The following is a 12,264-nucleotide window of genomic DNA, read 5'->3' as shown; positions in this document are numbered from 1 at the left end:
GCGTGGTGAATGCTAATCAAAGCTATAAGGAAAAAAAAGTTTGCTGCAATATTTAATTTGTTCGTTTAGTTGTTTTTCTTTCCCATGACAGCGGTATATTTGTGTTCCGTGTATTGATATTGGAAACTTGTGTCAACTTTTTGTTTTGTGTGTGTGTGTGTGTGTGTGTGTGTGTGTGTGTGTGTGTGTGTGTTGGAGGTGTTGGTTGCCGCAATTGTTGTTCACTTTTACATTCAAACACATTTCACAACAGTCATAGATGGACGTAGTTTTTAAGAAAGTTAATCAGACGGGGAAATACCTAAAATAATTGTCCTCGTCTTTATCGATGGTCACCTCAGGCTCAGTGAAGGTGTCAGACACACTTTTAGTTGCCGGACGACGACATCTCATCTCAAAAACACTGCACTGACTCACCAATTACTAGGAATCTAAAATGAAATGTCAATTAGCTCATATTTCTTATTTCTTACTCCTTATATGATTTTCTAAAACAGTGTCTTTTGTGGTATATATATATACAGTATATATATGTTATTCTGAGCAGGGTGACACGTCACACACTGTGAGAATTAAGCATGTTCAATCTCTATTCAATAACACTAATTCTGTATTAATTGTAAACGATGGGTTTTTGCAAAAACAGAATTATTATAATAGTAATAACTTAAATTTTAGGTTAAAATTTCACTTATCTTAAGAGTTGAGGCCTTTTTGTACAAACAACGTCGCAGCGTTGTTGGTGAATTGAAAGGTGCAGCTCCTCATTCACGTCATGTGTGTAATTAAACAAGAGTAAGCGAAAAGCTTTTCCATAACTTTAAATAAATTGTACAGTCAAAATCGTATCCTGCCTCCACGTACGGCCTTAAACTTCAGAGCATCAGCGAATGAACACGTTTCTGCACAGAGTTTAAACTCATTTCCATCTGAGAAATCACTATATGACACATTATCATTACTGAGTTGTGTTATTTATTCATTTATTGTCTTTTTCTTTACACAATCATAAAGTGTGTGTGTGTCTGCATTATAGCAGCGTTAAATCAATTATTTTGGTGTTTTAGACTAAAATATTGAGCGTTATTATTAATATTATCCTTATTATTATTATTATAATAATCAAACCTAGAATTAATAATAATATGCCGCTGCTGTGACATCCCCGATGAGCTTCTCACATTAATATTCAGCGTCTTGTTTAATTTCACTTGCTCAGCTTGTTTTATTGTGAAACTTTGACGCCGGCGTGTTATTTTATCTTTTGACGTTGACTTCAAACAGGATGACATTTCTTATCAATGGAAATGTTGCTGCCATCAGAGCTTTTGTGCTTGTAGTTGGTAGTTTGCTGCGATGACTCCAGTTTCCCTCCTGAATCAGGAAGTGTGGTACACAGGTGGAGGAGTGTGAGTCAGTGGCGCTGGAGTTTCATGTTGACCAGAATACCCAGAGGAGACAAACAGAAACAGTCCAGACCGAGCGCAGGCTCTGTTGTTCCTTCTTCCTTTCTGTTGCAACATTTATTCATGACACAGGATTATACAGCATTAATCTGTTTGCGGTCTCACTGAGCGTTGCTGTGAAATTAGCAAATTAGGAGATTGTGTTTCTCATTCTCGTGCGTGTTCAGTCCTAAAGATCTTTTTGAAACTGTAAAAAACATTTATGACATGCAACTCTGCTCCGTGTCAACTATCAGTGGCATGTTTTGTGTGCAGCAATGTGGTGTTTTTTAAAGGGAGAGTTTAAGAGAGAGAGAGACAGAGAGAGAGACAGAGAGAGCAGGCTAATATTAATAGCCTCACTGACAGTAAGTGTTGGGTTTAACACTCTGTGTTCAACCCGGTACAAGGGGAAGTCGGGAGGGGAAGTGAGAAAAAGACACAGCAACTTGATATACTGTCCCACCACTGTATTACTGACCACATTATCCACCATGCAACTGTCTCTAGGCCATTTTACACTATGAATCAAATCACATCTCCGCCCGAGAACGGGCACGAAAACTTCACTTCACAGCTGTTTTATGAACTGGACAATCGTTTTATATGGTGTATTTGGCTTTTAGTGATGTGCACTGCACCGCACACCGCACGCAATACAGTAAGAGAAGTGACATTTACAGTCAATTACTGCATTTGTTGTCTTTTTTCGTGAGGCGTTAACTTTCAACAAAACTCTCAAGTGTGTGTGTGTGTGTGTGTGCGTGTGTGCGTGTTGAGCGGAAAGTTTTGCAGATTTAACAAGAAACACTGGACATTTTTCTGCTTCCACTAATAACTCTCTGTCTGTCTGTCTGTCTGTCTGTCTCATGTAGCACCGAAACAGGAGCTGCAAGTAATGTTGGAATAACCACAAATGAACCCCATGCATGGATGTTTTTGTCCATGTGGTCGTTGGCCAGATTAGCTTTTTGCAGAAGTCGTTATATATTTGAGGGAAACCCTGTGGTCAGTGTGTGTGTTCCTGTCCTGAACTAAGGTTAAAATAACCACGCTGGAGCTTCCCGCCTTCCCCTTAAAGACATGCACCGGAGCCAGCTGTGTCCACATCTGTCTCACTCAAACAAATGCTTCTGCCGCCGAGTGTGTGCCTCTTATCAGGGAGTGGCTCATTTCATTTATACACTCCCGTCTTTATGGAAACCACACTGCACTGACGGTTTAGATGTTTTCAATCAGCAGCAGGTCAGTGTTGGTCAGTGGAGCAGGTTTGTCCTCTCCTCTGTGTATCACTGCTGCCCCCCAATGGTGAAAGTCATGTTTGACCACTTGGAACTGCAGAAAAGATCACACAAGAGTGTTTTATGTTTTATTTGACAATCCTATAAGCACAGCAACGGCATTATGGGAAAGCAAAAGGGAGAGGAGGGGCAGAGAGAGAGCGGAGAGAGGAAAAGGGAGACTGAGAGTTTATTATGCAGGTGGCAGATATAATTAGTTGGTCGTTGGGCAGATTTGCATGTTTTCACAAAAGGGAAGTAGCTCCGCATGTGTGTGTGACTGTGTGTGTGTGTGTGTGTGTGTGTGTGTGTGTGTGTGTGTGTGTGTGAGTGAACAACAAGGTAAAAGGTTTAAATGAATGCACTTAACTAAACGTTGTCTTACAGTTTGTGGTTTCACACAAATAAAAAAAGGTTTTTCAGGTTAAATAATATGTGAGTACATGAACACAAACAACACACAAGTATGAAAGACACGCACCCACACACGCACACACACACACACACACACACACACAACATAACCTTGACCTGTTGTCTGGGCCTGCAGTTTCATACATAGTTCTTCCATGCACTCACACACTGCTGTGCCTTTCAGCCCAAAATGATCGCTAAATTAAAATCCAAAAATTAGATTATAAAAAAAAAAAAAGAAATGTTGAGATAGATTTAAGAGGAAATAAAAAAATAGGTGATGTCTTTCATGAAACATATTTAGGACAAGATCATTTGTTCCTTTGAGGCAAAGGGTCCTTTATGTTTTATGAATACTTTGACTAATGAATAGAGCATGAAGAATAGAACACACACACACACACACAAAGCTCTTTACTCATCGTTCTGACTCTCTTTTGCCAAAAAAAAGAAAAAAAAGGTCTCATTCTCTTTGTGACAAACTTTGTAAAAAACGTATATACTGCTGCGCTCCATTCACCACCGTTGCTATAGGGACTGTCCCAAAACAGCATCAACCAGGAAGTGATGTGGTCTGATGATGAGTGACACACACAGTTTTTTGTGCATATCACTCCCACGTAAACACCTTGGGTTAAATTTAGAACAAGCAAACACCTTGGGTCAGCCTACTCTCTGTTAAACCACTAATTGGAAAGAGTGAATGAATGTGGGCTGCACTCAAACTGTGAGTGATTCAGCCACATCTGTGTGTGTGTGTGTGTGTGTGTGTGTGTGTGTGTGTGTGTACAGTGTGTGGGCCCCAGCTCCGTGACCTGAAAACACTCACAGATGCCCTGGATGTCCTCTTTTCCCTCTTGACGTCCACATTCACCTGCTTATTTGTCTTTTTTTTTTAAGTCTGACTGACTTGTTTCTCTGCGTGTCTTCCTGTTTCAGATATCAGGATGTCAAAGCCAGTAGAGGTTGAGAAAGTAGGGGCGGACTCACCAATGGACGGCACAGGTAAACACAACAAGGAATATAGAAAGTTTCAATTCATTTTATTGACATTAACACAATTGATGTACATGAACAGTTCATGTGACGTATTACTTTGATGTACGCTATCTTACAGTGTTTTTTTTATTTTTTTTGCATTTATGTGTTAACACCTGATCCACTGTTCACTTTTTCCTTCCTCTCCTACGCAGATTCTGAGCGGAATGGACCTGAATCAAATCACCAGGTACATTTGAATGCTCTTGATTAATGACACATTTATCTCCCACTTCTTTTTACCAACATAACTAATCTACAAAGAAAAAGACATTTAGTGTTATGTGTTTTTGGAAGTAATGACGAGACTAAATCAATGTTTTCACCTAACTGTGGAAAAGAAAATCAGTTCATTTAAGAAAAATTCATGAATAAATAGGAGTAAAGAAGTCAGAGAAAAGCAGCAAATTGTTAAGAGGACACAGCTGTATATATGTATATATATATATATATAGTTTAGTAAGTTTAGTAATAATTTTTTTATTATTAAACTTGGCAATTGACCAATATTTGCAATACTACATACTGTATTTATATAATTCAACAAACATGTGTTATTCTATGAATATTCTCATTTATTCTATTCTATAATGTAATTTCTGTTTCCTTTTCAGTCAATGAAAGTCAGTCCTTTTCCTCTGTCTCCAAACCTGAGCAGCAGTAAGGTAAATGTGTGCTTGGTGTGGCGTGCGTGCGTGCGTGCGTGCGTGCGTGCGTGTCCATTGTGCTGAACTCCGTGTCTCTGTGCACGTCTGGGCTGACGTTTGTGCATCTTTTGTGTCTTAATGTCACACAGTGGCTTTATTGACAGTGAAAGCCGCCTCAGCTTTGTATTTGTTTCTATGCAGTGAATTGCTCTTTTGTGGCGTTTGACATTGAGGTTCATAATGTGTCGACTCTCCGCCCAGCCTCGAATGTAAACACACCCGGCGAGGGCAGACGGCACATTCGGAACAGAAATAAATCCATAATGCTGCGATATGCTGGTGAAATACTCCCTAATTTGCATTCCATGGGAGATATGCAAATCAGTAAACTGGAGGAGCGCTGCTGCCAGTTCAAACATGCCTGATCTTACAAAAAAGATCTTTGTGCTGGAAAAAGACAGACCAGCCGGCTCCTGTCCTGTGGGACACGTCTCATCAGTTTATTTTGAGTTGATCAAAATCTAAATAATTGCACTGTCTGCTGTTGTCACCTTAAATAGCAAGTAAGCTGATGTAGCCCTTCCTAATTGGCCAGCTTTAATGTTGCCGCTGTTGTCAGCAGGGTAACAAGACCGATGCAGGATTCATGTTTTAATCACATGTATAATTAACTTTCCTGTGTATCGTCTTCTTCACAGAATAAGATGGAGGAGTGTGGTGAGATGTCCCCGGCCCTTCCTCACTCTCATGGTCCGACGCCCTCACAGACGGCCCTGCAACATACACAGCTCATGTTGACCGGCTCCCAACTAGCAGGGGTGAGACACACACTCACTCACACACCACACTCACACACACATGCACTCACTCACTCACTCACTCACTCACTCACTCACGCAGCATTCTCAGTGAGGACGTTCATAGACATCATGCATTCCCCAGCTCCTTATCCTAACTGTTACCACCACAACTAAGTGCCTAACCCTAAAACCAGGTCTTAACCTGGTGAGGACCAGACAAAATGTCCTCACTCCATAGGGTTTATCTGTTTTTAGTCCTCACAAAGATACACATACAAGAACACACACACAGCTTTGCTTTTACCTTGCTTGCTTCCCTTGAACACTTTGTTTCCTGTCTTTCCCTGTCCATTTCCTCCTCTCCTCTCCTCTCCTCTCCTCTCCTCTCCTCTCCTCTGCTCTCCTCTCCTCTCCTCTCCTCTCCTCTCCCTCTCCTCTCCTCTCTCCTCTCTCTCCTCTCTCTCCTCCTCCTCTCCCTCTCCTCTCCTCTCCTCCTCTCCTCTCCCCTCCTCTCCTCATCAGTTGACAGCTCTGTTGCCTGCACAGCAGCAGCTGTTGCTGCAACAGGCTCAGGCACAGCTCCTGGCTGCAGCTGTGCAGCAGTCCAATGCAGCCCACGCCGCTCACGCTGCCCATGCAGCCGCCCAAGCCAATCAGCAAGCTCAGGCAGCAGCAGCAGCAAATCAGCAAGCCCAGCAGCAGCAGCAGCAGCAGCAGCAGCAGCAGCAGCAGCAACATGCAGGACAAACGGGTCAGCAGGCTCAGTCGCAGTGCCAGGGGCAGGGACAGAGCACACAGGAGCAGACAGCCCAAAGTGTCCCTGTCCCACCTCCTCCACCCCAGCTCACTCTGTCTCAGCCAATCCAGCTCACCGCCCAGGTACTGACCACCAAGCAAAGCCATTTCCTGATGAGTAGGCTGACTGAAGAAGAAACAGTGAAAAACGATCAAACAATTCGTCTCGCACGTGTTTGGCATGTTTCCTGATTCACACTTTCACTCTTGCTTTTTCCTTTACTTATCTTGATGCTGCTCAGCGACAACAGTCTCTGTTTTACCTCTCGTCAGCAGGAGTCAGCTCACATACTAACACACGATTCACTTTTCTAATTATCCTTTTGAATTCAAAAAGATTTTACACATTTTACACATTACACATTTTACACATTGGACCTTGATAATAGGTTGTTTTAACGTATAATAATGTTCTGTTTAAATTTGACGTACCTCGATTACTTCAACAAGCAATTTCAAGTTGTCTATTCTTGTTGTTTTTTTAATAGATTCCAATAAAGATGGTTTCCTCATCTGTATTATTTATTGCATATAGTCGTATAGTAATAACCCAGGCTTAACTGGCTGTTTTGAAGGGGCGGGGCTGCAAACTATCAACCCCCACCCACCACTTCTATTCCCCTTCATTTTTCATTTTTTGTTTAACTTATAAACTTACAGGCATGAGCCAATGAGATTGCATTTACTCAAGACAACAGACGTTGGGAAACTTAATAATGCGTTTGGTATTTTACAGTCTGGATACATACATTCTCTCTCGGTTGCACAGGACATCCAGCAGTTGCTGCAGCTTCAACAGTTGGTGTTGGTTCCAGGTCACACGCTCCCGTCTCCTGCCCAGTTCCTCCTCCCACAGGCACAGCAGGCCCAGCAAGGTGGTGACGGCGCTTACATGCATTCATTTTTTTTTATCAGTTTATAACTCTTTGTTTTGTCAAAATTATAATTGATAATGTGCTTTTTTTTTTTTGTTGATTAGGACTCCTGTCAACACCAAATCTTATAACGCTACCTCAGCAAAACCAAGGGAGTCTGATGTCTGCTCCGTCTAGAATGGGACTCCAAGCACAGGTTTGAGGAAACTTTTAAAGCTTCAGTCAGTGGAAAACACCGGTGACACCTACAGAACACTGGTTTGTTTTTCTTTTCTCAAATTCTCACTTTCATTCCTTCATGTCCCGCTGCTTCAGCGAGATAAGAGTTTGGAGGTGAGCGGCGTTGGAGGTGTGACCACGATGCCCTCGGTGACCTCTCACCCCGAAGAGCCCAGTGATCTGGAGGAGCTGGAACAGTTCGCCCGCACTTTCAAACAGAGACGCATCAAACTGGGCTTCACACAGGTGTGGGAGAGGCACATGTGCAGGTCACGTCAGCGCTGGAAGTCACGCATGCGGTTCGATTTCTCTGAAACTTTCTCGTGTTATGTGTTATCTCTCTGTCAGGGAGATGTAGGTTTGGCCATGGGGAAGCTGTACGGCAACGACTTCAGCCAGACAACCATCTCCCGCTTTGAGGCCCTCAATCTGAGCTTTAAGAACATGTGCAAGCTGAAGCCACTGCTGGAGAAGTGGCTCAATGATGCAGGTGAGGTTCCTTCAAAATAAGAGCACTTTTAATCACTCTTATCTTAATGTGGGCTATTTTTCTAGATGTTAATTATGCATGTTTATTATCTTATCTTAGACTCAGGATTTTCAAGATCTTTATCAAGACCGATAAAGACTCCAGACGGTTTATTTTTTATGAATCATTCATGTAATTAGACAGACATTTAAATGGGAAAATGTAAAGCCCATTTATTAGGCTCCTCTTCCTGGAAATAAGCAGACAGGGTGTTATATTATTGCTGGTAATATACTGTAACACACAGTTACAGGTCTAATATGAGGTCTAATATTCCCTCCTTCAGAAACCATGTCCATAGACAGCACCCTGCCCAGCCCCAGCTCGCTGTCCTCTCCCTCCATGGGCTTTGAGGGGATTCCTGCCCGACGCAGAAAGAAGAGAACCAGCATCGAGACAAACGTGCGCGTGGCACTGGAACGCGCGTTCATGGCGGTAGAGTATTTTATTACTTTTAATGTTATTACAGTGTTTCCCAGCCCTGGTCCTCAGGGAATACTGTTCCATCTGAATCAGGTGTGTTGGAGCAGGGCAACATCTGAAACATGCATTTTGTCGTCGTTGATGTAGTGGGAGTAGTATTATCGTTGCTATCATTATTATTATTATTCTGAGTGTTTGTGTGATGCAGCGGGTTTTTTGAGTGATAGAATTAACTTCTTGTAGAATCTTCAGTCAAACTCTGTCGACCTGTTTGCAGCCGTCTCGCTTTACTAGAGTAATGTTGCTGTTGCCTCTGTCTGTGTTGATGTAAGATGAATCACTTCTAAACACTCGTACACTGAGGAACTCACGTGGAGCTGATAAGTCACACGTTACAGTTTTTACAGCCCAAGGCTTCATCACGATACCTTTGTCAGCAAATCATTCCACTGTCTCCCTCTGCCCTTTGTGTGAAAGAGCATGATTAATATCCTGCTGTTGTAAATGCTCTAAGCGTTTCTGGCTGAAATCCTGTCTCCCCTCCTGTCTCTTGATGCAGAACCAGAAGCCTACCTCAGAGGAGATCCTGCTGATCGCAGAGCAGCTCAACATGGAGAAGGAGGTGATCCGGGTCTGGTTCTGCAACCGTCGGCAGAAAGAGAAGCGCATTAACCCCAGCAGTGCCACCCCTCCCCTGCCCAGTCAGCCCCCTACTGCCCCACCAACGCACAAACCGCCCTGCTACAGCCCTCACATGGTAAACACACAGTCTTCTATGTTAAGTACCTAAAGTACAAGTATTTTACCAGAAAACAACTTTTTTAGAAGTTGAAGTCCCTTTTTATAATATTACTTAAAACTCTTAAAACTCTTAAAGTATATGACATTTACTGTACTTAAGAATCAAAGTCATTTTCTGAAAGGTATTAAAGGTATTAAAGTTAAGATTGAGCCATGGTGGTTCAGTGGCTATTCTATGTGTCCTTTGGCAAGATATGTGAACGAGTGAATGGCAAAACCATCATGTGTGAAGCAGACAGACCATAATACCAACTCTTCTTCTTCATTTATTTGGTAGTAACGAGTAACAAATATAGTTAGAGGAAATGTAAAGTAAAGGACAGATACTTAAGTACAGCAACAAAGTAAACACACAGCCTTCATATGCTCATGAATGCACCATGAATGCACCACGGTCCTCACATTTTGACTGTTTTTTTTTTTCATTTCTCTGTATTCCCGTATCATCAGTCACCTCAGTCTGTCTGTCTGTCTCTCTGGCAGATGTCCAGCCAGCTGTCGCAGGCCGTGACCAGTCTCAGCAGCACAACAGCGACCACCATGTCCCCCATCTGCCCCCTGACTTCCAGTCTCTCCTCCACCCACCCCTCCATCAGCTCAACTCACCCCTCTCTCAGCTCCGCCCCCTCCCCGGTGACTCCTCCTCCTCCCCGCAGCACGGCCAGTCCGGCCACTCCCAGCCACAGCTCACTTAACCTGAACACAGGGTAAGACGATCGTGTGACGTGCAACCTGGGAATCCCCCCCATCAGTCTCTGCAGGGATTTAGATTTTGACTGATATCATTCAGGTTTCTGGACAAGTTCACAGCCACTGACCAGAAGAGTTAGGGTTTAAACTTTCTCTTCAGTGCACAACAATAGAGAAACATGTTCAGCCTTCTCTCTGCGAGTCATCCTTAATAGTTGCAGAGGAGTAAGGTTACTTCCCATAAGCGTTCATACAAAACAGCACCACATAATGGATGCCATTGCTCAAACGCTTATCTTTTCAAAGTAAATACAGTCTTTATGTCCGTGAACATGTCCATGTCATCAGCCTGACGTGTCGCTGAGTCATTGTTTATTACAGTCAAGGGGTTCAGCCGTGTTGTCAGCGTAACCGTGTAAATGTGAGTATATCCTGTAGCATAAGTCATGGCTGACATTTGGACCATAGCGATTAAAAATGCACGAGGCTGCAACTTCTCCTGTGACATAATATCTCACTTTAGTTAGTTATGACTGTTTGTGGGAGATTGACAGCAAGATATTGGGCATGGCCACATTTACATTGTACTGTTACTCTTGGTCTGTCAGCTATCTACAGTATATATACATGTATATATATATATATATATATGTATATATATATATATATATATATATATACATATATGTATATATATATATATGTATGTATATATATATATATATATATATATATATATATATATATATATATATATATATATATGTATATATATACATGTATACATATATATGTAGACATGAACAAATTGTGCCAAAGATATCCAGTAATGTTAAATAATTTAGTATTTCTGGGGAACTGATCCTTGTTGTTTCAAATGTTTCTTAGCATTTTTTTAGCATTATGCTCCAGTTCCAGTATTACAACATTTATAATCCAAACACAACAGGAGCCATTCATTCTGCAGTCTTTTAGAACTTTTCTGACACGCCCAGCATCACCAGCAGTGGATCTGGATTTATTGACTCCAGAGCTCTTGTAATGTAGGGCATAATGCATGAATATGCAGTAAATCTTTCACATTTCTCACATATGGGTGACACATCTGCAAAGATTGTATCTAACGTCGCGTAACCGGCGTAAAATCTTTAACTGGATCAAACAGTGTCTCGCATTAAGGGAACAGACGTTAACATATTTCAGGCCCTTATGCTAAATGTCTCCATGTTTGACATGATCCATGTTTAGTTGTGTGATGTGTCATAATATATAACAACACTGCATGACCTTCTGTGATATAATCCCTAAAACACTGGTCTAGTTTGTGGAACTGGTCCTTTAACCTTTATGTCTTTGTGTGGTTTTTAACTGAATCACTTTTAAACATTATAATTGATACCACAAGTGAATACATGGAGGTACAGTGCTGCACCATGTTTGCTTCACCTGCAGTTTGTAGTTTAATGGTTGATTCCACACACACACACACACACACACACACACAGACCTAGTGATTATTTTGAGCACACACACACATAGACCCTGATATCCCATCATGACCTATGGGTGCCACTGCTTCCTCTGTGTAGCAGTGTATTCTAACCCTGACTGTGTGTGTGTGTGTGTGTGGTTCTTGTGTTCACAGCTTATGGCGTATGGGTAAAAAGAACGGTGATGTGTCTAACTACCTCACCGATTTTGCTGCAAACTTGAGGTGAATACGACTCACGTGCAGGTCTACAGCATTGGACTATATCCTGTATTATAAACACAAAATCTCTGAACATTTTCCAACGTGACCTGTTTATCTGCACATTTCTAATCTGTTTTTCTTGACATGGTTTACAATAACGTCTGTCAGCAAACTGCTGCTCTTGTCCTATGTTTGTATTTGCTGCCAAACCTGCTTTTTTTCTCACTTTTTCTCCTCTTCATGTCTCTGTTGGTGTACATGCTTGCACATGTATGGTGCTGTGTGTGTGTGTGTGACACAACAGGAACACTGTGATGGGAGTTAACACAGGGATGAACCAAGCCCTCCTCGGTAACAATCCCCTGGCCACTATCCAAGGTGTGTGTGTGTGTGTGTGTGTGTGACAGAGAGAGACATTGAAAAAGGCAAATGCACTTGAAGCCACTGAAAGCAGATTATAATTCAGACATCAATGCTGAAGTTGAGGAGATGTTTTAGGTGTTTTATTTCTTTTCTGTACAGGATTAAAGAAAAATATGAGGGTCACAGGACTTTTAAAGCACCACAAAAACACTTTGAATGCTGTCACACAGGTCATTGACTGCTTTATAAGAT

General features: G+C 41.9%; 1 protein-coding gene across 3 annotated transcripts in view; it reads left to right on the top strand.

Moving 5' to 3' along the window:
• pou2f2a (POU class 2 homeobox 2a) overlaps window positions 1-12,264 on the top strand; it is a 43,241-nt gene that overhangs the window by 26,680 nt on the left and 4,297 nt on the right. For 2 of the 3 annotated variants that reach the window (XM_044034400.1, XM_044034402.1), the window contains exons 2-14: window positions 4,079-4,144; window positions 4,333-4,367; window positions 4,792-4,842; window positions 5,523-5,642; window positions 7,189-7,294; window positions 7,399-7,490; window positions 7,610-7,759; window positions 7,862-8,003; window positions 8,329-8,477; window positions 9,025-9,222; window positions 9,750-9,973; window positions 11,602-11,670; window positions 11,954-12,027. In XM_044034400.1, the coding sequence (XP_043890335.1) occupies window positions 4,079-4,144; window positions 4,333-4,367; window positions 4,792-4,842; window positions 5,523-5,642; window positions 7,189-7,294; window positions 7,399-7,490; window positions 7,610-7,759; window positions 7,862-8,003; window positions 8,329-8,477; window positions 9,025-9,222; window positions 9,750-9,973; window positions 11,602-11,670; window positions 11,954-12,027 (1,476 nt within the window). Of the gene's footprint in view, window positions 1-4,078; window positions 4,145-4,332; window positions 4,368-4,791; window positions 4,843-5,522; window positions 5,643-6,146; window positions 6,504-7,188; window positions 7,295-7,398; window positions 7,491-7,609; window positions 7,760-7,861; window positions 8,004-8,328; window positions 8,478-9,024; window positions 9,223-9,749; window positions 9,974-11,601; window positions 11,671-11,953; window positions 12,028-12,264 lie in introns of all 3 variants that reach the window. The other variant, XM_044034399.1, reaches the window with a different exon arrangement.

Source organism: Solea senegalensis, linkage group LG9 (assembly GCF_019176455.1).
Source record: "Solea senegalensis isolate Sse05_10M linkage group LG9, IFAPA_SoseM_1, whole genome shotgun sequence".
Taxonomy (NCBI): domain Eukaryota; kingdom Metazoa; phylum Chordata; class Actinopteri; order Pleuronectiformes; family Soleidae; genus Solea; species Solea senegalensis.
Note: the sequence above shows the minus strand (reverse complement) of the source record. Positions and strands in the feature narration are given on the sequence as shown.